This window comes from Dipodomys spectabilis, unplaced genomic scaffold (assembly GCF_019054845.1).
Source record: "Dipodomys spectabilis isolate Male_0828 unplaced genomic scaffold, ASM1905484v1 ptg000024l, whole genome shotgun sequence".
In the NCBI taxonomy this organism is placed as follows: Eukaryota; Metazoa; Chordata; class Mammalia; order Rodentia; family Heteromyidae; genus Dipodomys; species Dipodomys spectabilis.
The window spans coordinates 3,768,614-3,796,469 of NW_024870701.1; the positions used below are offsets into that span (position 1 = coordinate 3,768,614).

General features: G+C 38.6%; 1 protein-coding gene across 5 annotated transcripts in view; it reads right to left on the minus strand.

Moving 5' to 3' along the window:
* Positions 1-3,148: 3,148 nt before the first annotated feature.
* Esco1 (establishment of sister chromatid cohesion N-acetyltransferase 1) overlaps positions 3,149-27,856 on the minus strand; it is a 74,923-nt gene continuing 50,215 nt past the window's right edge. For 4 of the 5 annotated variants that reach the window (XM_042675096.1, XM_042675097.1, XM_042675094.1 and 1 more), the window contains exons 9-12: positions 13,337-13,426; positions 10,218-10,361; positions 7,085-7,272; positions 3,149-4,324 (exon numbers count right to left, since the gene is read on the minus strand). In XM_042675096.1, coding sequence (XP_042531030.1) covers positions 4,177-4,324; positions 7,085-7,272; positions 10,218-10,361; positions 13,337-13,426 — 570 coding nt within the window. In that variant the 3' untranslated portion in view covers positions 3,149-4,176. Of the gene's footprint in view, positions 4,325-7,084; positions 7,273-10,217; positions 10,362-13,336; positions 13,427-13,960; positions 14,083-27,856 lie in introns of those variants that run through there. The other variant, XR_006146906.1, reaches the window with a different exon arrangement.

Here is a 27,856-nt window from a genome sequence, read left to right on the forward strand (position 1 = left end):
ACATTAATGACACCAACACAGGGTAAGTTATAATAAAGAAAAAGTGTCCAGGCACCAGCAGCTCACACCTATAATCCTAGCTACTCAGGAGACTGAGATCTGAGGGTCACAGTTTGACAACAGCCTAGAAAGTCTATGAGTCTTTTATCTTCAATTAAACACCAAAAAGAAGCCATAAGTGGAGCTGTGGCTCAAGTGGTAGAGCACTAGTCCTGAACACATGAAATTCAGGGATGGTGCCCAGGCCTGAGCTCAAGCCACAGGACCAGTGTGTGTATGCAACCACATACAAAAGAAAAACATGTTTACTGACAACTTCCACAAGTAGTCTAATTTTTTTGTTTGTTTTTACTAAAAGAGTAATGGGGACAAGGGAGGCTGAAGGAGACAAGAGACAAAAGAGTGTATCCCTTTTTCTGCCAAAAAATTCAGGAGTCATGACAAAGAAAGAAGACATGCCTGTGTGTCACTACTCTTAAGAATCACCTGAGCAATATTAACCTTAAGGGACTAAGGCTGGGCAGGAATATGCTGTGTTCCCATCCAACAGTCTGAGACTTCCTTGCTGGGCAAAGTTAGCAAGCTCAACTAAAAATCACTGTCAGTTGTACTCACTGGCTATCTTTATAAGAGTCACGCTTCTATGAGATATACCAAATTCAATCTTACATCTTATAAACTGATAATTCTTGCTAAAGAAACTAACAGTTGTGTATCCACACAGATAAGAGCAGAACACCTCAAATGACAGGTTCCTACAATGTGTATCTGCTAGATTACTTTTAAGACCAACTATTGAGGGTGCTAATAAAAACTGTCAACATCTTTATGTAACTAGAAATTATAGAATCACCCTTTCTGAAGCTTGACGAAGACACATTCTACTTCCTGTTACACTGCTGCCTCCACCAGGCCACAGATTCAGCTCTTTCTCTAATGTCCTCTTTTGTCTTCACTTGTGATGTGACTGCCTTGACTATTCTTTGATTTGTCTTTTCTTTTTTCAAGTTTTAACTAGTGTGCATTAATTGTACAAAGGGGCCTCATTGTGATATTTCGTATATACATGCCTATAATTTATTTTGGTCAAATTCACCCCCCTTATTATTCTTTCTTACCTCCTCCCTCACTTGAACCAGGGTTTCCCAAGTGCAAGGATTACAGGTGGGCCACTATATCCTGCTATTCTTTGATTTTTAAAACTCTTTCCTTGCTTTCTATTACCCTCTTCAGACTTTCTTACCTTGCTTCATGCCTTCTCTGGTCTCTTTGGACATGCTTAAACAATGGTATTCCTCACAGATCTATCATAATTCTCCTTTTACATAGTCCAGGATGATCTCTTCTAAACCTTCAAAGAACTAAACCCATAAATTTGCTCAGTTTAAATCTCCTGAACTCCAGACCCCCATATTCAATCATACACTAGGATAAATATTTCCATTTAGAGGTGCTAAAACTGAACTTACCCTTTCCCATCAAATTCTCCAAACCCACCTCCTCTGTATTCCCATCTCAATCCATCAACCTACTGTATTATCTCAAACCAAAATTTACCCTACATTCTTTGCCATGATCCTCCTCTGGTCAGCTACAAACTTCTATCATTTCTTTTTTTTTTTTTGGTCCGGTCGTGGGGCCTGAACTCTGGGCCTGGGCGCTGTCCCTCAGCTCTTCAGCTCAAGGCTAGCGCTCTACCACTTGAGCCACAGCGCCACTTCTGGCTTTTTTCTTATGTGGTGCTAAGGAATCGAACCCAGGGCCTCAGGCATGCAAAGCAGGCGCTCTACCACTGAGCCACCTTCCTAGTCCCTTCTATCAATTCTTAAATTCTGTCTTTGCAATGTGTGTCCATCTCCCTATTTCATCCTTGGTGTTTCATTATTATCTACTACTAATTCTGTTCTCTTAATTATCTTTTAAATTTCAGTTTCCTCTATTATAAGCCTTTCTTCATAAAGTTGTCATAATTAAATAATGCAGCCTAAATACTAAGTCAGATGTAGCAAACATCCAATGCTAGATACGAACGACTATTATTACTAATATCTTTTTTTTTGGGGGGGTCCAGTTGTGGGGCCTGAACTCTGGGCCTGGGTGCTGTCCCTCAGCTCTTCAGCTCAAGGCTAGCACTCTACCACTTGAGCCACAGCGCCACTTCCGGCTTTTTTCTTTTTGCTTATGTGGTACTGAGGAATCAAACCCAGGGCCTCAGGCATGCAAGGCAAGTGCTTTACCATTGAGCCACCTTCCCAGCCCCTATTACTAATTTCTTAAAAGAACTATCTAGATTATAAAATTTAAGTGGCTATTTTCAACATTAACTTGAAAGTACCATATTATCCATGTAATACTTTTTTTTTTTTTTTTTTTTGTCAGTCATGGGGCCTGAATCCTGGGCCTGAGCGCTGTCCCTTAGCTCTTCAGCTGAAGAGCTCTACCACTTGAGCCACAACACCACTTCTGGCTTTTTCTGCCATGTGGTGCTGAGGAATCGAACCCAAGGACCTCATTCATGTAAGGCAAGCACTCTAACACTGAGCCACCTTCCCAGCCCCTAATACTAACTTTTAAAGAAACCAATCAATACATATCCTTCTCTACCTCCAAATCTCCTTAAAATCAACTGGTGCAAAAAAAAAAAAAAAAATCAACTGGTGCTTGTCTATGTAGTATATATTACTCATGTGCAAATGAGACCTGTATTACAAGCTCAGTGTTACCTTAACGTTCACATTGTTCTTCAGAGTGAAATACTTATACCCCTTGCCCTTTCTACCCAAGCAGAACAGTCTTACACCATCCTATAAATAATAAAAGCCCCTCTTTACAGAAATATAAAACATATACCAAACTCTTAATTTAAGGTCCTAAAGTAAGATATGATTGTTTCAATTCATACAGATAATCTATGTGAAAACACAGTGGTACTTCACTCTTGGGCTGTAGCCCTTTATTTCTTTCAAAGATGAAGTACCAATTTACTCAAGTATCAGAAAGAACTTTGCCTTTTGGAGAGAAAATTTGGCTAAGTTGCTGCAAACTACTAAGAACTACTTTTACAAAATCAGTGTTTTAACCATATTTCGGTCTCATACCTAAGAAACTCCCTGAAAAACACATAAATAACAACACAACATTATCTTAGTACATTTATCACTTAGAAAAGGCTATTTTATTATTTTATTCCACATTATGTACAGGTCATAGAAGGCCACAGCAGTTTTTCAACATATAAACCCTTTAAAAGTAGAGGGTACTATGAAGGTTAGACAAGTATCAAAATGAAGTCCAATAATGTAGGTATATACTCAGTGCAGTATTTCTGAGGAATAATAAGCAGATACCAAGTCATTCATATTTAGCTTGCAACTATTCTATAATGATTTCATAAGCTTTTTTGAGATTTGCTAACAGGCCAATTGTGCCAAATGCATTTTTTTAAAGTGAAACCAGAAATGTAAAAACAAACTCAGAAAGTATCAATCAAAATTCTGGTCATTTATCACTTCATAAGAGCTTTAGTTCTTTACCTCTTTCTACTTTATCCTGCCATCAAAGGTGGGAAAGAGAAATGGAAGAAAATGCTCAGTTTTCTAAATTTTTTCCATTTCTTTGGAACTTTCCTTTTTTGTAGGAGTTTTCTTAAAGTATCCATCAGGTCTCTTTAAAAATTAGCTTCAAATTGCTAAACACATAGTACTGTGTCCTTCTTAAACAGTAACTCAAAAACATTGGTTTCCATTCTGTGAAAATACAATCTTTAATCCTATAACTGGTATCAGATCAAATATTAAAAAGTACAGTACCAAGCTACACTGGTATATTTCCATATTAAGAACTTCAAAATATACTTATCACTGAGACCATAGTCCTTGCATTAGTTTTCAGTCCACTATGAACAATTATCTGCTGCATGTAAACATGTCTAAATTACTATAGATAAAATACATCAATCATAAATTTCTGTAAAAGATAATAAAATATCTTTTTTAAAAAACAAAACAATAATCAGCTATTACTGCATTATTTCCAATTTTATGAAAATGGAACAACCATATAGTTGTTACCAGTCCTGAGTTCATTGTAATAAAAATGGCCCTAGTTCCTGGTTAAAGTCAGCAACCAATTCATTCTCTTCAAAAGATGTCTTCTGGTACTGCAGGCAAGATTGGTTTAGGTGGTACTTTGTCCATTAAGAAAATTATATACCAGAAACTGACCAGTGCCACAGTACTGTGTCGCAAACAATTTTCCATCAGGAGTAGGATCTGAGAAAGCAATTTCTTCTTTACTCAAATATGAGCCATATATAAAGTTACTCCTATTAAAAGAAGAGGTGGGAGGGAAACATGAAAAGTTTTTTTAAAAAATCATTAAAATAGTGAAAGCCTGACACATTTGTGTTTTCTAAAAGGACTTAAGTAATGATCTATGCTAAAGATGGTTGAAATACTGATTCACCTAAAGTATTATTTTTGATGTTTGTTGTTTTTTAATAGATGGAACCATGTAAAACCCATCTACCCACATCTACTCAACACACAATTAAGAACTTCTTCAACCTGATCGAGAGCATCAAAGAACATCAGAGGTAATACAGAGAAAGTAAACTGTTTCTCAAATATCAGGAGTAAGATAAGGCTGTTCTTGCCTGTCCAATAAATGAACAAAAGGTTATAGTCAGTGAATTAGATGAGGAAAAGAAGAAGAAAGGCATCTAGATAGGAAAGAAAAAAACAACTATCTTTTTAGAGATGAAAGGACATGGTTAATAGAATTCTAAGTGATTTAGAAAACACATGCAAGCTGAATTCAGCTTGGGTGATATAAATATTAATTATATTTTCTATCTTCTTGTAATTGATAATCCCCAAAAAATTAGGAAAAACAAAGCTGGGGAAGTGGTGTTGTGCTCAAGTGGTAGAGCGCTCACCTTGAGCTGAAGAGCTGAGGGACAGCGCCCAGGCCCATGACCAAACAACAACAACAAAAAAAACAAAGCTGGGGGACTGGGAAGGTGGCTCAGCGGTAGACTGCTTGCCTCCTATGCATGAGGCCCCCTGGGTTCAATTCCTCAGCACCACATAAACAGAAAAGGCTGGATGGTTCTGTGGCTCAAGTGGTAGAGCATTAGCCTTGAGCTGAAGAGCTCAGAGACAGCGCCCAGGCCTAGAGTTCAAGCCCCACGACAAAAAACAAAAACAAAAAAAAACAACAACAAACCTGGGCACTGGTGCTCACACCTATAATCCCAGCTACTCACTCAGGAAGTTAAGATATAAGGATTGTGGCTCAAAGCCAACCAGCTGGACAGCAAAGTCTGTGAGACACTCTAGTAAATTACTCAGAAAAAAAACGGAAGTGCTATGGCTCAAGTAGTAGAGTGAATACGAAGAGGATCAGGGACAACACACAGGCCCCAAGTCTACGCCCCAGGATTGGCCAAAAAAAAACAAAAAATTAAGATAAGACAAAATACTAGGAGTAAGTTTAACTAAGTATAAGACTATTAACTACAAACATAAATATTACTGAATGAAAGATCTAACAGAAACAAAGACATTCCAAGTTTATGAATCAGAAGACCTTAACATTGTAAAACTGGCATTTTCCTACAAACTGACCTATAGATGGCTTCTCTAGAGAAATTGAAGAGCTGGTCCTAAAATTAACATGGAAATACAGTGGATGCCAAATAGCCAAAATAATTTTTAAAAGAAGAAACAAGGCTAGAACACTCATATTTTCTCATTTAAAATATACTACAAAGCAATAGTGTTCCAAAGTGCAGGAGGTGACATGAGAACAGACATACAGACCAATTACTCTATTTATGGGCAATAATTTTTTTTTTTTTTTAATTTTTTTTGGGTCCAGTCATGGGGCCTGAACTCTGAGCCTGGGCGCTGTCCCTCAGCTCTTCAGCTCAAGGCTAGCGCTCTACCACTTGAGCCACAGCGCCACTTCTGGCTTTTTTCTTTTTGCTTATGTGGTGCTGAGGAATCAAACCCAGGGCCTCATGCATGCAAGGCAAGAGCTCTACCACTGAGCCATCTTCCCAGTGGGCAATAATTTTTAACAACATGCTACGACCAACTACTATAAGAGAATATCACATGTGATAAACTGCCTCAAATTACATACAATAATTAACTCAAACTAGGTCAAAGGCCTACATGTAGCAACTAAAACTATAAACTCTGACAAGACAACATTGGTATGAATCTTAGTGGCTATGGACTATGCAGTGGCTTTTTATATGTAACAACAAAAACAAGAGTGACATGCCAGACACCACTCTGCCACTGACACCACCCAGAAACCTCTTTTGAATGAATGTAATCATTAAACTCCTTCACCAAAGGAGAACAAAAATAGAGACAATTTACAGAACAAAAAACAAATGAGTCTTTTATCTATACCTTTGACAATCCAGGGACAAAAGAAAATAAGGGACCTAAAAGTTTACAAATAATACTCTTAAATTGAGACAAATTTTCGTAAAAAGCTGAACTCACAAGAAACTTTCCACAGCTTGTTGGTTATGTTTTAAAATTCTCTAATATCCCATTGCAACAATGAGCTGTACAAGTCGTTATGTCGAAAAACGAACTTTACAACTTTGGTAGGGGGGACGGGGGGGGGGGGGGGGGGGGGGGGAGGACGAGGGGGGCGGGGTGCAAGGATATGAAGGGTAGAAAGGGGAAACAAAGGAGGAGGCTACAATGCTTGATAAGAAATGTACTCATTATCTTGCCCATGTAATTGTAACCCCTCTGTACAGTATTTTCACAATAAAAAAAAATTTCTCTAGTATCAATGAAACTCGAAATAAGTCATGATTGTGACATAACATCACAGCTACAACCAAGTCAAAATAGTTAAGATTTAAACAAGAATGCTTTTGTTCTCCTCAGATTAACTTCACAGGGAAGTATTTACAGATCCAATACACTGGTAATTTTATGCAAAATTTACTATAAGTACAAATACAAACCATACAATTATAATTAAATGAAATGCCAATCTTCATACTAAAATTCTCAACTCCTAAACTACTGCAAACCAACATTCAAGTTACCTTAGGCATTCAATCATGCGAGAAGCTATTTTCCTCCGACGCATCATACTGAATACCCATATCCGACTGATCCCACAGATGGCAGGTTCTGGCAATGTTGAGCAGCACCAGGCTTTTTGCCTTTCAAATCTGACTTTTTCTTCTTCTGACCTGATCACTGGAAGTTTCTCTTCTATAACTCTATAGCCCTATAAATGTGAAAATTGAGGAGTCACTACATTTGTGAGGCTTAATAACTATGGGAATCACTCACGGTTTTACTCTCGCTTTTAGAAAATTCACAAACCTAGAAGTTCTAATTCATTATTTATATCACTATGAGGGAAAGTCAGTTAATTTCTCTAAGGTCAGGGCTTCTCATGTATAAATTGGATATACTCATCAACTCACATTTTGAGAGATTAAGTAAGGAAAAAATATATAAAACGTTCTACTGTGTGGTCCACATAAGAATGGAACAATTCCCTCTACCTCCTACAGACTAATAATTAGCAAAAATACAGGTTCAGAATTTAGTAGTATTAATGGCTGCTCCTATCAATGTTTCCATATTTCTTGGATTTATAGCTGTGCAAGAACTAAGACTAGGAACAGCAGGAAAATCAGAATTTTAAAAGGCTCTTGAATCTTCTGGTCTCTTTAAATAAATAACTGTAAAAATCATATATCTCTTTGTCCAATATAGATGTGTAACTCGTGGCAGAGTACCAGCCTGGAGCAAAATAGCTAAAGGGCTATATCCATGCCCCAAATTCAAGCCCCAGTACTAGCATCAAAAGCCAAAAAACTTTTTTTTTTAATTAAGAGTTAGCATTAGTTATCTTCTAATCTAATCACTGTTGTAAGTTGTTTTTGAAATTAAGTAAAACAGAAATTTTAAAACGCATGGTTTACCTAGGCACAGTGGCTCACACCTGTAATCACAGCTACTCAAGAGATGAAGATCAAGAGGATCATAGTTTGAGGCTGGCCCAGGAAAAAGTCTGAGACCCCATCTTAGTCAATAACAAAAAAAGAAAGAAAGGAAGTACAAAAGTACTTGTCAGCTACTTACTTTAAACCAATTATCACAGCAAGACTCTTAAGAACTACAATTTCAAGGCATGAAAACTTGAAAAACAGAAATAAACTCATAGGATTTTTTTGTCCTCCTATTAATTTTTATGAAGCAGCACGTATTTATGCAGGCAGCTATTGGTATGGTAAAGACACTAAGGGAATAGTACTTATATACAATACTAACTAAATTCATGAAGATGAACTTAGATGAAAAAAAAGATTTTTCAAGTGAAAATCGTAGAGTCAAAAAGCTCCTATTTGCTTAGGTTGGTCTTAAGAACTATGTAACAGGGCTGGGAAGGTGGCTCAGTGGTAGAGCACTTGCCTTGCATGCATGAGGCCCTGGGTTCGACTCCTCAGCACCACATAAGCAGAGAAAAAAAAAAAAGCCAGAAGTGGTGCTGTGGCTCAAGTGGTAGAACACAAGCCTTGAGCTGAAGAGCTGAGGGACAACACCCAGGCCCAGAGTTCAGGCCCCATGACAGACCAAAAAAAAAAGAACTATATAACATTTACAATATGAACTCATTCCTCAGTTTCTGTTCATACCACTAAACATAGCCAATGACTTCATCTATAACTTTTAACTTTTAGTTAAAAAGTTATCTATTCAGAGTGGAAAAACTTGGTATAAAGGCCTAGATAGGCCACGCACAGTGGCCCATATCTGTCATCTCAGCTACTCAGGTGACAAAGGTAAGAAAAGTGTAGTTCAAGACCAGGCTAAATTAATTTTTAAAAAAATGAAACCCCATTTCAAAGAAAAGTTGAAATGATAATATTCTGCTGATCAAGTGAAGTTATAAGGACCATAGCCCAAAGCCATCCTGGGAAACAGCACAGCTCTTGTTTAAAAATAGGTAAGCAAAAGGGACAAGGGCATGGCTCAAGTGGTTAGAATGCCTACTTAGCAAACAAAGGTTTAAACCTCATACCACAAAAAAAATAAAAATAAGTCCTCAGATAGCTAAATATTTTAGGTGTCACAGCCTACTTGGTCTCTCTTTTGAGTACTCACCTCCTGCTTTATAATATGAAATCAGCCACAGACAAATTTAAGTGAGTGAATGGTATGGCACAATAAAATTTCATTTACAAAAACAGGCCACATTTTACCCACTGGTCTACCTACCCTTCATTTATTCAAATGTTGGAAGCCCAACTGAGAGAGAAATTACACTCATGAAAACTTCCTAAACTTTTTTTTTTGGGGGGGGGGGGGTTGGGGGGAGTCTGGTTGTGGGGCCTGGGCGCTGTCCCTCAGCTCTTCAGCTCAAGGCTAGTGCTCTATCACTTGAGCCACAGCACCACTTCCAGCTTTTTTCTTTTTGTTTATGTAGTGCTGAGGAATCGAACCCAGGGCCTCATGCATGCAAGGCAAACGCTTTACCACTGAGCCACCTTCCCAGCCCATCCTAAACAAACTTTAACAGTACTTCTGATTCTACAGAATTAGAGAAACTAATTCCTACATTAAGTACAACTCTATTTCGTAGTTAATCCACACAAAAGGCCAGGCACCAATGGCTCACACCTGTAATCCTAGTAACTCAGGAGGCTCAGATCTGAGGACTGCTGTTCAAAAGCCAGCCTAGGCAGGAAAGTTTAAGAGACTCTTTTTCTCCAATTATCACCAAAAAAGCCAGAAGTGGAGCTGTAGCTCAAGTGGTAGAGTGAAAAAGCTAAGGGTGGCATTCAAGCCTAAGTTCAAGCCCCAGTACTGGCTGGTGCGTGTGTGCACACCTATGCACACACACATAAGATTCAAAGCCAGAAAAGTCTGAGGCTCTGTCTCTAAAATATCCATCAAAAAGTAGGGTTGGAAGCCTGGCTCAAGTGACAGTGGCAGAGCACCAATTGAGCAAATAAGCTGCTCTAGCAAGAAACCCTGAATTCCAATCCCAGTGCCACCCTCCACCATCCTCCCCAAACAACCCATATAATGTGTTACAATCCTTCACACCTTTCCTCGTCTAATTTAGAAAAATTTGTCAGGATTGTATACTATTCAAGATCACACATGAATTTGTTAATGCATTAAACTACTTTCAAACACTCTTTAAAAGTTACTTACCCACTGGATATGTTCAGCAATTAGGCAACCAACTACTTTTTTGTCATTAGATATAAAGAGTAGTGTTTTAGTTCTGGAATAACACATAAGCGGAGCCTGTTGAAAACCTAAGTCATTATCAACCATCTCTCTAATCTCGTCGACCTGCCAAATAAATAATAATTTTTTAAAAGTGAAAGCACTGGATATATGAAAATTGTATAATTCAACAAACAGAATATTTTTAGAAGAATAGTACTCTAAAAAGAATTCTTATAGAAATGTCCATTGATCAGTAATTGTTAAGCCGTGCATACCACTTGCAATGTGAGATGAAGAGTGCTGGACAGAAGAGCAGGACAATGATGCCATGCTCAGCAGTCTAGGAAACGAGAGGTTTGAGTTCCTATACTAGCTTCTATTCTACACTAATGCGCTTCTAATAGGAGAATCATGAGCTGTGAATTAGCTAGAACATCACTGAAATCTTTAGCCAGGCAAGCCACTTTTTTTTTTCTTTCTGGTCGTGGGGCCTGAACTCTGGGCCTGGGTACTGTCCCTCAGCTTTTCAGCTCAAGGCTAGTGCTCTACCACTGAGCAACAGCACCACTTCCAGCTTTTTCTGCTTATGTAGTGCTGAGGAATCAAACCCAGGATCTCATGCATGCAAGGCAAGCACTCTACCACTGAGCCACCTTCCCAGCCCACAAGCCACTTTTCTTCCAAAATAATAATTACTGCCTCATTGGTAAAATAAAAATAGACACAGCACATTATCTGTAATTAACTCTTGTTGTTGTTATAGTTCTGAAGATTTAACCTAGGAACTAATACATGCTAACTAGTGCTCTATTACTGAGCTATATACCTAGCTCAACATATTGTTCAAAACTAAGTTTATCCTGTTGTTGCTTTTAAAATACTCTTGACATATACCTCCAGACTTCATTATTTCTCCAAGTAATTTATCAACACAGTACACAATGAACTCTCAAAGCTGCTTAAGATTTTTTTGGTGATAATTGGCAAAAAAAAAAGAGTCTCATGAACTTTCCTGTCTGGGCTGGCTTTGAACAGCAATCCTCAGATCTGAGCCTCCTGAGTTGCTAGGATTACAGGTGTGAGCCACTGGTGCCTGATCTTTTGTGTGATTCACTACTAAAGTAGAGTTGTACTTATTATAGGAATTAGTTTCTTTCTTTCTTTTTTTTTTTTTTGGTCGGTCGTGGGCTTGAACTCTGGGCCTGGGCACTGTCCCTCAGCTCTTCAGCTCAAGGCGAGCACTCTACCACTTGAGCTACAGCGCCACTTCCAGTTTTCTGGTGGTTGATTGGAGATAGGAGTCTCACGGTCTCTCCTGCCCGGGCTGGCTTTGAACCGCGATCCTCAGATCTCAGCCTCCTGAGTAGCTAGGATTACAGGCGTGAGCCACCAGCGCCCGGCTAGGAATTAGTTTCTCTAATTCTGTAGAATCAACTCTCTAAGTTAATTAAGACCCAGCTGAAACTAGATTAAGAGGAAATGTATCTTTGTCACCTAAAAATATATTTGAAGGCCAAACACTGGTGGCTCACACCTGTTAATACCCAGGACGCTAAATTCTGAGGATTGTGGTTCAAAGCCAACCCAGGCAGGTAAGTCCATGAGACTCCTATCTCCAATTAAACACCAAAAAAGCCAGAAGTGGAGCTGTGGCTCTAGTGGTAGAGCACTTGCGCACTTGCTTTGAGCAAAAATGCTTAGGGACAGCTCCCAGTTCCTGAGTTTAAGCTGTAGAACCAGCATACACACATACACACAATCATATATATGTAACCTTTAATTTCCTCTATTATGATGTACTGCTAAACTAGCTTCTGTAGTAAGTTTGTATTTAGACATGTATATTTAAAATGAAACTTTACTTTTGAGTTGGGCGGGGTTCTTTTTTGCAGTGCTAAGGATTGTATACATTGTAGGCATGAATCAACCACTGACCTATAATAACAGCCTCTAAACTTTATATTAGAATGCTTGCCTAGTATGCATGAAGAACTGGGTTCAATTCCTTAGTATCACATAAACAGAAAAGGCCAGAAGTGGTGCTGTGGCTCAAGTGGTAGAGTGCTAGCCTTGAGCAAAAGCAGCCCAGGCCCTGAGTTTAAGCCTCAGAACTGGCAAAAAACAAAAAACCAACAAAAAAAAACTTTTCTAGACTTGTTTCGTACTAGTGTTGGGGATTTAGCCCAGAATCTCAAGAAGCATGTGCTACCAACTGGGTTCTACCTTTACTTTTTTTCTTTTTTTTTTTGAGTCCAGTCGTGGGGCCTGAACTCTGGGCTTGTGCGCTGTCCCTGAGCTTTTCAGCTCAAGGCTAGCGCTCTGCCACTTGAGCCACAGCGCCACTTCCAGCTTTTTTCTTTTTGCTTATGTGGTGCTGAGGAATCAAACCCAGGTCCTCATGCATGCAAGGCAAGCGCTCTACCACTGAGCCACCTTCCCAGCCCCGTGGGTTCTACTTTAGTTCTTGACTTTTAATTTTCTCATTCCTGAGATCACTTACTTGGTATTAATTCATTAACTTAATCAGCACGCCTTCTATATAATCACAAAACTTACTGATAATACTGGGCACATACTGACTCTTTTAAATTAGTTTTTCATATGTGGATATAGTTGGGTATAATTTTTCAAGTAAGTCAGCCAGTCTTGATTTGGTATTTTTTCTTTTTCCTTTAGATAGGTTTTGTGCCTTTTAAAGTGTGTGTGTGTGTGTGTGTGTGTGTGTGTGTGTGTGTGTGTGTGTGTGTGTGTGTGTGTGTGTGTGTGTGTGTGTGTGTGTCTGTGTGTGTGTGTCTGTGTGTGTGTGTGTCTGTGTGTGTGTGTCTGTGTGTGTGTGTGTGTGTGGTCTCACTATGTTAGTTCAGGCTGGTCTCAAACTCACTATGCAGTGTAAGCAGAGTTGAATTCTCAATCCTCCTACCTCAGCTCCAGAGTGCTAGGATTATAAATGTAGGCCAGAGCTAGCTATGGGTATCCTTTAAATGCTTATTTCTTGTTTCCAACTAGTGTTTAAATATGCTATTCTAGAAATACATTATCTTCTTAACATTAGCTGGAAATGATCATCAACTCTATATAAAACTTCACTGGAAATTTACCTTTTTCAGGGCATACTTTGGGTCTTCAGGAAGAACCATTATTATCCTGCCATCGGGATATTCAGCCAGAATTCTTTCTTTTTTCCAACCCTAGGTATAAAAGGAAGAATTTTATATAGCATACACTATCACATCATGTATAAGAGGAAAGTACATGTATTTGTCTAAAATTTACAAACACAAAATAATAAATGTTCATTAAAGTTAATATGGCATGACAAATTATCTCTCTTGTAAGGCATACAATAAGGTGAAATGTAAGCTAATTTCTATTTCTCATTCAGATACCTAATAACACAAAATTGTCTAATTATCATATCCCATTTTAAAAGAAATTTGTAAGTCACATACCAACAATAAACCCCTTAAAGTCAAAGATTCCCAGAAGCTACAGGATAACTCTCCCAGATATTTGATAAAAGAATTCAATTCTTAGATTTCTTTGGAACATGGTTACCTCCACAGACAAACACTCAATAGTTTTATGCTTGGCATGCCAAGACCTCCAGGAGGTTTTAAATGAACTGATTTGCATGCAGTAGCCCAGTATGAAAGGAATATTTATTTTATTGATCACACTAACAAAGCCACAAGGAAGGAGACTATAAAAAAATATATAACTACCTTCTAAGAATCTAATAGGGAAGGAGAGGCTACGTTGTGTGTATCTGAAGTTAAACATACTCAAAAAAAGAGGTAATAAACTCTTCTTCAGATCCACACTCGTGGTGATTAATGAGCAGAACCTGCATGAAAAAAAACAAACAAAACAAAAGCCACTTAAATCTAGTAAGATGGGACTAAACCAGAGGTTAAAACGAGAAGCTTTGAATACGTACAGAAGGAACCAGCTTAACTAATTGTTCCATTAGCTTCACCCAACAGACGTCACATAAAAATTCCAGGCCTTTCCAAAAGGCCTTTGGATTTTTTGAAAAATCTTTTTTTCTGATGTTTCTTTTAAGAACACAAATGTTCAATGAAAGCAAGAAAAAAGTAACTAAAAATTTTGTATGTAACGACAAATTTGAAAGAAACTGGTTTTCTTAAGCAATATAGCCTTTTTTTGATGATGGGAGTAGGATCTTAGTTGGTGACAAAAATTATAGTAACAAGGTATATGTAACAACTTAAGCTATTTAAAACCCAAAACCTATTTACAAAGTTAGGAGTATCTCCCCAAAAAAGTAAAATGTAGGTGATTAATTCCAAATGTCCATGACTTGAACAGCAGAAACAATAGATATACAAGTCTTTCAGATAAGAAATTCAATTGCAAAATATAGATCTCAATATAAGGCATAAAGGAATGTGCCTCTTTAAAAAGAAATTTATATTATTTTAGGAAAAAACTTCTACATAAACCCATTTCCCATAGAAAAGCAGACTTTTCACTTACAAAAAATCAAGCTAGAAGTTTAAGAAACTTCAAGTTTTAAGAAAGCCATATTCCTTGGATTATATAAAGACAATCTGATAAGCTATTTTTCTATTAACTGCCTTTAAGAGCAGTAATATCAATTTCATGTTATATTATAAACCATGGGCATTTAAATTACCTTTATTAAGTTTTTAGCTAAAACTTTTTCTTGAAACAACTCTCTCCCAGTCAGATTTGATATAATTAAGCTTCAAATTCTGTTTTTTCATGTATTAAAAAGGCCTTTATATCTAAGAAGCAAGAACTGTATAAAAATTGTTATTGCTTAGTTTCATTTAAGCTTCATGATGGCATACTTTAGTGAAAACTTTTTTAACAGTGCTGGAGTAAAAGTCCAGGGCTTAGATCCTTGTTTTTAACAGTTACTAAATATGTAGTCTTGGACAAATCATAAAAACTCTAATTCTGTTTCCTAGCCTAAACAGTCTATAAAATGGCTATCAGCAGAGGGATAAAGATGACTGCTCACACAGAATAGCCACTACAAACTCTTAGTAACTGGCCTATCAAAATAAAATCAATAGACTAGGTCTAACAAAACACACAGCCAATCAACAAAATTTTCTCAAAGTAAAATACAACTGCATATGATGGACAAAGCAAAGATAACCAAGTTGGCAAATGTTTGTCAAACACCATACAGTGAATCTATGTGACCCAACTGCAGTTAACACCATTCAATTTCACTAATTTAGAGGGAATTTAGAAGTCTGTTGCTTGAAATTGAGAAAGAGGGAGAGGACACGGGGAGAAGTGCATGCAATTCAAGCAATACGCAACATCAGGGATGGTTTTGCCAATGTATATATTCTAATACAGAACATTTAAACTTCTCAGCTTTACTCTAAACATGGTACACATATGCCTCTGCTACAAAGAAGTATTTTTCCAAAATCTTAATCTCCTTAATTTAGTCATCTGATACTGAAAAGCAAAAAGCTTCGTTTTGTTTTTGGCTTTTTTTCCCCCCAGTTCTAGGGCTTGAACTCAGAGCCTGAGCACTTGTCCCTGAGCTTCTTTTTGCTCAAGGGTAGCACTCTACCACTTGAGCCAGAGTGCCATTTCTGGCTTTTTTCTGTGTATGTGGTACTGAGGAATCGAACCCAGGGCTTCATGTACTCTAGGCAAGCACTCTACCACTAAGCCACATTCCCAGCCCATTTTTTTGGTTGGTTGTGGGGTTTGAATTCTGGGCCTGGGTGTTGTCCCTGTGCTCTTCAGCTCAAGGCTAGCACTCTACCACTTGAGCTACAGCACCACTTCCAGTTTTCTGGTGGTTTATTGGAGATAAGAGTCTCATAGACTTTCCTGCCCAGGCTGACTTTGAACCACAATACTCAAATCTCAGCCTCTTGAGTAGCTAGGATTACAGGCATGAGCCACCAGCACCCAGCCTGTACTTTTCATTTATGTCCTCATTAGAACTTTCTTGTTTGTGTGGTTTAAACCCAGGACCTCTCACATACTAGGCAAAGTTCCTATTAATGAGATACATTATATATATATATATATATACATTATATATATATATATATATATATACCATTATATATATGTGTGTGTGTGTGTGTATATATGTGTGTGTGTGTGTATATATATATATGTAGGCATGTATGTATCTATGGCCATCCGGTTTTTGGGGGGGGAAGGGGGTGTTCAGCACACTAGGATTCGAACTCAAGAAAGGCATGTTCATTAAAACAGAAACTGTACCACTTGAGCAGCACCCCATTTTTACTCTGCTTAGTTTTGAGATAGGCTCTCACATTTTGCCTAGATTGGCTTAGACCACAATCCTATTTACAGTACCTGTTGTAGGTACATACTACCACACCATCTTTTTCTGTTGAGATGGGGTCTTGGAAACTTTTTTTGGGGGGGAGTCAGTCGTGGGGCTTGAACTCTGGGCTTGGGTGCTGTCCCTGTGCTCTTCAGCTCAAGGTGAGCGCTCTATAGCTTGAGCCACAGCGCCACAGCACCACTTCTGGTTTTCTGGTGGTTAATCAGAGAGAAGAGTCTCACAGACTTTCCTGCCCAGCTGGCTTTGAACCGCGATCCTCAGATCTCAGCCTCCTGAGTAGCTAGGATTACAGGCATGAGCCACTGTCACCTGGCTAAGGGTCTTGGAAACTTTTTGCCAAGGCTGCCCTCAACCTGCAATTTTCTGACCTCAGACTTCTAAGTAGCTATGATTATAGGCACAAGCCAACATGCTTGGTTTTTAATTTATGTTTCTGATAGAAAATTTCTCCTTGTTGCTGTTATTCTAAATGATAGAGCCTAAAAACAGACAAAATTTCTTCTTTTGTTTTCATTACAAAAGCAAAAACAAAAACAATAAAACAAAAACAGATCACAACTGACAATAAAGCACACTGGGTGATGGATACAGTATAGTTGTATAGTTTATACACTAAAAATTCAAGCCTATACTTAAGATCTGTGCATGTAACTATGTATAAGTTATGTCTCAATTTTAAAAGTTCACCCTAATTATTTTCATGAAAGGCTGATTGAGAATGTGTATTTATAAAGACAGTTAAAAAACAAAGTAACAACCAGCTCAAAAAAAAATCAACAAACAATGCAAAGGAAAATACAACATAGAGGGAAACCTCTAATTAAGAGACAAGAGGAACCAGGCACCGGTGGCTCACACCTGTAATCCCAGCTACTCAGGAAGCTGAGATCTGAGGATCATGGTTCAAAGCCAGCTTGGGCAGGAAAGTACATGAGACTCTTATCTCCAATAAACCACTCAGAAAAACCAGAAGTGGCGCTGTAGCTCAAAGGATAGAGCGCTAGCCTTGAGCTGAAGAGCTCAGGGACAGCACCCAGGCCCAGAGTTCAAGCACCACAATTGACCCAAAAAAAAAAAAAAAAAAAAGAAAAGAAATATACATCAACACATGCAACATATAAACCTTACTCAAATAAACAATATAAGAAATATATTTGAGGTGCTCTACAGCCTTGGTGTAGGTGGGCTTGAATTCTGGCCTGGGCACTGTCCCTCAGCTCTTCAGTTCAAGGCAAGTGCTCTACCACTTGAGCCACAGCGCCACTTCCGGTTTTTTCAGGTGGTTTATTGGAGATAAGTGTCTCACCGACTTTCCTGCCTGGGCTGGCTTTGAACGGTGATCCTCAGATTTCAGCCTCCTGAGTAGCTAGGATTATAGGTGTGAGCCACGGGAACCTGGCACAATGTATTCATTTTTTAAAGATACGGTTATATACTTTAAAGCATTTTTATTAAAAAGAGAATGCTTTTAAAAGAAAATACTATTTAAAAAAAAGAATAAATTAGAACTTGAATAAAAATGAAGTCCTGGTATTAAAACTACAATGTAATGCCTGGCTTTACGTCAAAATAACTAGGAAGATTAGATGAAAGATTGTCTGTGATTTGTTATTTGTTTAAAGTGTTAAGTGAGAGGTACATGGGGATTCATTATTCTCTTGATGTGGGGGAGTGGTTGAGAGAGAAAGGTAAGTTTAGAGACTTAGTTTATTAAACTTATTTTAGAAAGTTCAAAACATTTAGCTGGATGGAGGTGGCACTTATCATACCAGAACTTAGAGAAGCTACTTGAGTACAGTGAGTTTGAGGCCAGCTGGGCTATCTAGCAGGACCCTATCTCACAAAAACAAAAATGAAGGCTTAAGTAAAACTTATTTAGTAGAGAAAAACTAAACTAATATAGTCAGCATAGCAGTAAAGCCTAAAGTCAGGAAAAGCAGTTGACTCCACAAAGAGTATAAAGTAGCTTTGAGGTTAACATGATCTTTTTTTTATTTTTTTATCCTGAAGCTTCAGAGATGAAAGCAAATTAATTCATTCAAAATGCAGTTACAGCCGGCGCTGGTGGCTCACGCCTGTAATCCTAGCTACTCAGGAGGCTGAGATCTGAGGATCGCGGTTCAAAGCCAGCCCGGGCAGGAGAGACTGTGAGACTCTTATATCCAATAAACCACCAGAAAACTGGAAGTGGCGCTGTAGCTCAAGTGGTAGAGCGCTCGCCTTGAGCTGAAGAGCTGAGGGACAGCGCCCAGGCCCAGAGTTCAAGCCCCATGACCAACAAAAAAAAAAGCAGTTACATGTCCTATATAACAGAAAGCATAAGACACAACAGAAACACTGCAAGAGAAATAAACTCTTGAAACACATGCTTTGTTAAAATAAGTTTTAAACATTTGTGTGTATTTTAAGTCACCAAAATATAAACAGAGGTGAGCTGCATGACAGAATGTTGATTTAAATTTTCTCCTGTCAGCCTATCCATATATCCTATTTTTCTACTTTAAATAAAATAGTGATGCAATATTCATATATTTAAGCAACTTTTTTTTTCCTTGGGGGGGAAGGTCAGTCATGGGTCTTGAACTGAGGGTGTGGGTACTGTCCTTGAGTTATGTTGCTCGAAGGTAGTGCTCCACCACTTTGAACCACAGCTCCACTTCTGGTTTTCTGGTAGTTAATTGGAGATAATGGTCTCACAGACTTCCCTGCCCCAGCTGGCTTCAAACAGCGATCCTCTCAGATCTCAGTGTGAGCCACCAGCATCCGGCTAGCAAAAGATTTTTTTTGGAGGGGGGTCCGGTCGTGGGGCCTGAACTCGGCCTGGGCGCTGTCCCTCAGCTCTTCAGCTCAAGGCTAACACTCTACCACTTGAGCCACAGCGCCACTACCGGCTTTTTTTTTTTTTTGCTTATGTGGTGCTGAGGAATCGAACCCAGAGTAAGCGCTCTACCACTGAGCCACCTTCCCAGCCTCCCTAGCAAAAGATTTTTAGATGTTTTGGAACTGGAAGCATGGATTCAGAGGTAAAGTGCTTGCCTAGCTAGAAAGCTCAAAGCCCTGAGTTAAATATTCTATAGACATTTTTTAGTAAAAATAATCTTGTATTAACAATACTGATAAAGATGTGAATCCAGTCAATGTGACCATATTGAAGTTTAAAGTGCTACAGAAGTCTTAGATGCTTGGGCTGGGAAGTTGGCTCAGTGGTAGAGCGCTTGCCTTGCACGCCTGAGGCCCTGGGTTCGATTCCTCAGCACCACATAAGCAAAAACAAAAAAGCCAGAAGTGGCACTGTGGCTCAAGTGGTAGAGTGCTAGCCTTGAGCTGAAGAACTGAGGGACAGCGCCCAGGCCCAGAGTTCAGGCCCCACGACCGGACCCAAAAAAAAAAAAAAAAAAAAAAAAGAAGTCTTAGATGCTATGATTAGACATTTAAAAAAATGCATGAGAGTTCAGTTAATTCAGGAAATAATGCACCGACTACATACCATATATGTAAACAATTGATCTACATACTATAACAAAATGATGAAGAGGATGTCAAAGTAATCCAAAGAAACCAGTTCTACAATTACTAAGCTTCTTTAAACCTTTGTTCCTACCTGCAAGAAAATAACTACAATAAAAGTTTGTGGAGAAACTAAAAAAGAAAATGCTACCAAGTGTAGAACTTAGTGCCTAATGTAACATTTACTCAATAAATGTTTCCAATAGGAATAAAGCAACTAATCATTTTCTTGTTTTGAGACAGGGTCTCACATGTAACCCAGACTGTCACTGAACTCACTATATATGCCAGGCTGGACCTCAATTCTCTATCTTCCCAAAGAGACTTGGGATTTCTGGGACTATAGATGGGTGCTACTTCCCCTGGGTCTTACGTGCTTTTATATCTTAGATACTTTGAGACTTCAAAAGATGACTCATGGCCTGGTCTCCCAGAACATATTTACAAATCATAATTAAATACTTCTATTTTCCTAACCTTTCATACTGTTTGTAATTTTGGCCTGATAACCTTTTCTCTATACCTTCCTTTCTGACTCTATTCAGATATAAAACTGTTTTTTCCAATCTGTTAGACACCTTTTTCCTTAAACTCATATATATCTTACATATCCTCAAATATTACCGCTCTGACACTTGCTACATTAAATAATTTACCCAGCCAGGCCAAGTGGTACAGGCCTGTGATTCTACAAATCAAGAAGCTAAGGGAGGAAGATTTCAAATTGAAAGGCCAGACTAGACTACACAGAGAAACGTTGAAATAAAATACACATAAACATATACATACACACAGGAGATGTTTATAACAACAAGAAAACAGCCGGGGGGGGGGGGGGGGGGGGCTGGGAAGGGATGTGAAGGGTAAACAAAGGAGGAGGCTGCAATGCTTGATAAGAAATGTACTCATTATCTTGCCCATGTAATTGTAACCCCTCTGTACAGTATGTTCACAATAAAAAAATAAAAATAAAATAAAAAAAAAAACAGCCAATCAGCTGGGCGCCAGTGGATATTGGCTGTAAATATAGCTACTTAGAAGGCTGAGATCTGAGGATTGCAGTTCAAAGACAGCCTACGCACGAAGGTCCATGAGACTCTTACTTCCCATAAACTACGCCCCCCCCCCCCAAAAAAGGCAGATAACTAGATATATTAAAAGACCAAAAAGATGAAGATATAAAGTATATTTGTCTAGATTTGAATTCAACTATTTCCTAGCAAAAATTTTTTTGTCACTAAAACTAAGACTAATCAAGATCTGAAGGACCTAGAATATTTAAGTTGATACATTCTTCTGTCTACTATAATTATCACCTGAAGTTATAGAAATCATATGATTTGCCGGGCACCAGGGGCTCACACCTGTAATCCTAGCTACTCAGGAGGCTGAGATCTGAGGATGTGGTTCAAAGCCAGCCCGGGTAGGAAAGTCCATGAGACTCTCATCTCCAATAAAAGCACTAAAAAGCCAGAAGTGGCACTATGGCTCAAGCGGTAGAGCGCTCACCTTGAGCCGAAGAGTACAAGCACAGCGCCCAAGCCCAGAGTTCAAGCCCTATGACCAACAATAACAACAACAAAAAAAAAGAAATCATATGATTTGGAGCACTTTAGAAACAAATCAGATGTGTCTCACCTAAGTGCGTAGCTCTAGGCAACGGACTTACTTACTACTCCCCCCATGTACAAGCCGCACTCACAACTTCAAGTGAGACCAGCTAGCATCTGAGCGCAGAGCACCAACATTCCCCCGAGCCCTTCGCTGCCATGCCACTACCTCCACGCGAAAAAACAAAACCAAAACACCTCCTTTCTCAGGCTTTTCCTCCACTGTCCCCAATCCATGTCTTTCTGTGTAATGTGGCTAGGGACTGGCTAAGGAAGCAGCTTGGTCTATGAGAAGCTAGTCCCTTCACAGCGGCACCTCTCATGAGACTTTCTGCAGGTGCCTGGAAGCACAGTTTCCAGCTGATCATTTATACTGTTTCAACAAAAAAAAAGACTCTTCACAGGAGATATAATTATCTTTAAACACTATTGGCTGTTCACCACACTGCCTATTAGGGGTCTCTCTGAAATACGCATCCTTGCTAGCCAGAAGATCCCCAAGATTACAAGGCCCAGTGCCCATACCACAAGATGCTCAGACTGCACTCAAATTCACTAGACTGACTTTAAGCTGCTATGGAAAGCTATGGCATTCTTTATTGTGACATTGAGTCACTCCCTAACGATGTAATTCAGGAAACCATACCTATTAGTTTTAGGAAAATTCAAATAAGTAAAAATTTTCCTATACACCCATATGTATAAAAAAAAAAAAAGAAAAAAGCTATAAAAATTATTCTATATTATTTTCTTTTTTTACAGATTGAAAAAAAGACAATAGTGAAAAAGATCAATAATGTACTATGGACTATGATAAGTGACTCACTAAAAATCTACATCTTCTAGTTTAAGCTCATATTTTTTGTTTTTTTGTTTTGAGTCAAGATCTTCCTACATAGCCTACAATTTGTGATCCCATGCCTCTGACTCTGCGTACTGGGATTACAGGTATATATTATCATGACCAGTGCTCACATTCTTTTCTATTATGCCCTTACTTGAAGAATATTACAAAACATAATGAAGGGGTACACAAATGTATATAATATAAAGTGAAATATGCTATATGCTTGAAAGGAAATCTCCTTTGATTCAAACCAAGCTTTTATATTTCTATGTTTCTGAATTCTTGTCATTATACATAGCAAATTCTCAAAAAATCGGTTATCAGCTGAGGATTTAGCTCAATGATAGAGTGCATACCCAATATGTACAAGGACCTGGATTCAAACCCCAGCATCCAGGCAGGGCTGAAGTGGTGAAAGAGTTGTCAAATTCAAGCAGAGATCACAGGAAAATGCAAAATAATATAAGCAAAGTGTTACAATGGTTTTAAGAAAAGAAAACTCTTACTGGGATTAGAAAGAAATCAAAAAAAGGTTCACAGAAGAGGCAGTATTTCCCAGGGCTTGAAAGGTACAGATGACTATGGGAAGGCGTTCCTGGTGGTAGGAATGCTGTGAACTAAAAGAGAAGCAGAATATTATAAGCCATGTGCAAGACAGTGATCAGTTCAATTTGGCTTAGAAAAGAGAGAGAAAAAAAAAACAGTTGTTGAAGAATATACATTTAAGAGTCATAATGTGGAGAACCATAATATTTGGGAGAAAACAAAAGGAATCAAAGATAATTCTGGGAAAAGCAAGTAATATGAACATATGTAAGTGAAACTATAATATCAGTTTTACTTTCTAATCATACTTTTTTAGGGGGACATTGGGGGGGACATTTTGGGGGACAGGGCAGTACTGAGGTGTGAATTTGATCTATCACTTGAGCCACTCCACTAGCCCTTTTTGCACTGGTTATTTTTGAGACAGGATCTCACTTTATGCCCATCCCAGCTTGGATTAAAATACTATTTTTGCTTCCCCTATAAGCTGGAATGATGGGCATGTATTACACTGTATTTAACCATTGGTTGAGATGGAGTCCCCTAACCTTTATGCTAGCAATGATCTCAAAAGGCAATCTTCCAGCTCTCTACCTCTTAAGTAGCTAGGATTATAGGATTAATAAGATCAATTTTGTACACAGACTCTTAGATTGCTCTTATCTAAGCTCTTGTATTTGTTTTAAAGTAAATCACATGGGATGATTATGGATGTTATTTATATGAGAAAAATAAAGCCTAGGAGATTGATATTTAAATAGGCTTTCCATATTCACTATATTTAATATACATTTACATGTTAAAGGCTTTAAGTTATAATATTTAACCAATATAATGAACATGAGAAGACATTATTCTTTGCCTATGCCACAGTCATTTTCTCTCCTTTCTCTGCATTTTGTTTGGGTAATTTACATGTTCCCAACAATTATCTGTGAATTTCTCAACAGGGCTGGCCCTGACAATTGAGCTGGACATCTATCTTCTTTGGAATTGTCACATGCATTGCAGGAAATTTAGCACTCTTGGCTCTACTCACTACATGTCAATAGTTCTCTACACATTTTCAGAAGCCTCTAAGTAGAGTATATAACAAATATCCCATTTCCCATCTTGAGAACCACTGGCATAAACCAGTCATGATTATCCTATTTCTTTCTGCCAGACTCTTGCTTTCCTAGATCCTCTAGTAGCCAAGGATGGCTGCCTGACCAGTTCCAGACAATGAGACAAAAGAAATTTTTTTCAAGAGAGTTTCCAGAAAAAGTGTTTTTTTCACTGATAACTGGTAAAGATCTATCTATAGAAAGATATCTGAATATGATATATCAGGACTATCAAACTCCTAGGAACATGCTATTGCAAATGTGAAACAGAAAAGTCAATTTGCTAAGAACAGGAGAGTGCTGAATAAGAAATAGCCAACACTCATGACAACACTTAATTCCAGGTGTTTTAAGAAAATAAATGCAGGGGCTGGGAAGTTGGCTCAGTGGTTGAGCGCTTGCCTTGCATGCCTGAAACCCTGGGTTCAATTCCTCAGCACCACATAAGCAAAAACAAAAAAGCTGGAAGTGGTGCTGTGGCTCAAGTGGTAGAGCGCTAGCCTTGAGCTGAAGAGCTGAGGGACAGCACCCAGGCCCAGAGTTCAGGCCCCACGACCGGACCCCCCCTAAAAAAAAAAAAAAAAGAAAAGAAAAGAAATGCATGACTTAAGCCACTATTAACTGGATATTATGATGAATTCAAACTTTAATCAATTTTTTTAAAGTGTTAGTATTGGGTATTAACTTACTCATTTCTCCCCATTCTATCAGCTAAGTAAGTGCACTTCTATCAATGATAATTAAAACATGTGAACCTATCATGTTTATGTTTCATAAAAAATACTAATGAAAAATCAAAAAGGAAAAATGATTCTTTTATCATGATCATATACTGAATATCTCAGTATTTCTAGTTTAGCACTTTTCTTGGTAACAACCATTTTCCAGTATATTAGAAATATTTTATTTGATGCCATTCTCACCTCAAAGTCTGTAGGAACTTAGTTAGCAAATCTATTTAGCTGACCAGCAATTCTCATGATTGAAGCAAGGCTCTAACAGGTAGAAGAGAAGGAAAAAATCAGCCAAAATTTTAAGAGGCTGGCATGGCAGACTAAAATTCAGAAGACTTCCAGAGATAAATTTCTTCCATGAGACATCGACTGAGTGAGGCTGGAAAGGATAGAGTACTCTATGTCTTATGTAGCTTTGATCCCTAATCTCTGCAAGAGAGAGCCAACCTCATGAAATTTAATAGCAGGAGGGAACTAAAAAGTAAAGTTTCAACCCAACTCTGACCTGACCCTACTTGATTGTCAATTAGATCTAAGAGATCACTCCTCATCATAGTGAACTGATAAAAAGAAAAAGAAAAAACAGGGTAGGATGGGGTCCAAGGAAGGGGCACATAAATGAACAGAAGGGGATAATACACTCAAAATTCAATGTATATCCTACAAAATTAAGAAAGTGAGGGAAGAGGAGGGTGGGAAGGATGGGTAAGAATGTTGAATGTTGAAAATCAAGATGCACTGTACTTATAAACTGCTTTGTTGAATGACATCTCCTGTGTACAATTATTTAAATATTTTTTTAAAAAAAAAGAAAAACGAAAGAGAGCTCTTTGGATAAAGATGGAGAAGTTATCTACTTCAGTTTCTACTGTTCCTCCATATACATTGTCTAATGTACAACAAAAGCTTACAAAAACCACATACAAAGCTTCACAAGGGCTGGGAAGGTGGCTCAGTGATAGAGTGCTCAACTTGCATGCATGAGGCCCTGGGTTCAATTCCTCAGTACCATATAAACAGAAAAAACCAAGTGGCACTGTGGCTCAAGTGGTAGAGCGCTAGCCTTGGGCAAAAGAAGCTCAGGGACAGCACCCAGACCCTGAGTTCAAGCTCCAGGACCGACACAAAGAAAAAAAAAAGCTTCACAACTACTGTCATGAGAAGAATTCTTCCTGAATCGAATCCCAAACAATCCTAACCTAACTCCCATTAAGTTATTTTGTGGTTACCAACAAACTCTGAAGTTTATAGAGGGGGAAAAGACAACAAATCATCTACAGGAGAAAACAAGAGAACTGACATACTATAAAGGATATATACAAACACAAATACATAATGGATTATTTTCAACCATAAATAAGAACAGAAATGGACATGGTTACTCACACCTATAATCAGGAGGTAGAGACAGAGAGGACTGCTGTTTGAAGCTAGTCTGAGCAAAAAGTTAGAAGGATCCTGTGGTTCCAGTTTTGTGGGTTGGTGGGTTGGGGTCAGAGGCTAGCGCCTCACCCAAACATGAGACCCTAGCTGAAAATAACTAAAAGCAAAAAAGAGCTGAGAGGGGACAGGGCTCAAGTGATACAGTATTGGTCTAACAAGTACATCCTCCTAAGTTCAAAGCCCAATCCCGGGGGAAAAAAATTTTTTTATATCATTTGGAGGAAAATAGATGGAACTGTAAAGACTATTAGATGCAATAAGCCAGACTCAAAAAGGCAAACATCTCATGTGGAATCTAGGTTTAAAATATATATATATGGGCCTGGGAAGGTGGCTCAGTGGTAGAGCGCTTGCCTTGAATGCATGAGGCCCTGGGTTCGATTCCTCAGCACTACATAAGCAGAAAAAAAAGCCGGAAGTGGCGCTGTGGCTCAAGTGGTAGAGTGGTAGCCTTGAGGTGAAGTACTGAGGGACAGCGCCCAGGCCCAGAGTTCAGGCCCACAACCAGAACCCCCCCACAAAACACACACACACACACACACACACACACACACACACACACACACACACACACACACACACACACACACACACACACACACACACACACACACACACACACACACACACACACACACACACACGTTACATTGGTGGGCCCTGGTGGCTCATGCCTGTAATCCTAGCTACTCAGGAGACTGAGATCTGATGATCGCAGTTCAAAGCCAGCCTGGGCAGAAAAGTCCATGAGACTCCAATAAACCACCAGAAAACCAGAAGTGGCGTTGTGGCTCAAGTGGTAGAACACTTGCCTTGAGCTGAAGAGCTCAGGGACAGTACCCAGACCCAGAGTTCAAGCCCTACGACTGACAGAAAAAAAAAGTCATTACATGGAGGCCTAGCTCAAGTGGTAAAGCTCTAGCTTTGAGCTGAAAAGCTAAGGAAGAGTTCAAGGTGCCAACTTCAAGCCCTAGTACCAGTAGAAAAAAATAAACACTTCATCAAAAATAAACTACATAAAGTTACAGTACAAGAGAATAAATGGTATTTTTTAAATAAGTGTCTAACACAGAACAGAGAGCCCTGAAATAGATTCACAGTCAACTGAAATTTGTCATAGAAGCAGTGAAGAAAGGTGCTAGAATTGGATATCTACACAAATTTAAAAAATTATTACAAGGTTTGAGTGGGGATTTAGCTCAATGGAAGAGCACTTGCCCAGCAAGTGCAAGACCCTGAAATCAGTCCTAAAAGAAAAAAAATTCACTAAAAGAAAAAAAAAAAAAATTACAGTAGGGTGCTGGTGGCTACACCTGCCAATCCTAGCTACTCAGAATGCTGAGACCTGAAGATTACCGTTCAAAGCCAGCCCAGGCAGGAATGTTCATAATGTTCGTAATTGGAGTAATATTCTTACTCCAATTAGCCACCCAAAAACCAAAAAAAGTAGAACTGTGGCTCAAGTAGTAGATGCTAGCCTTGAGC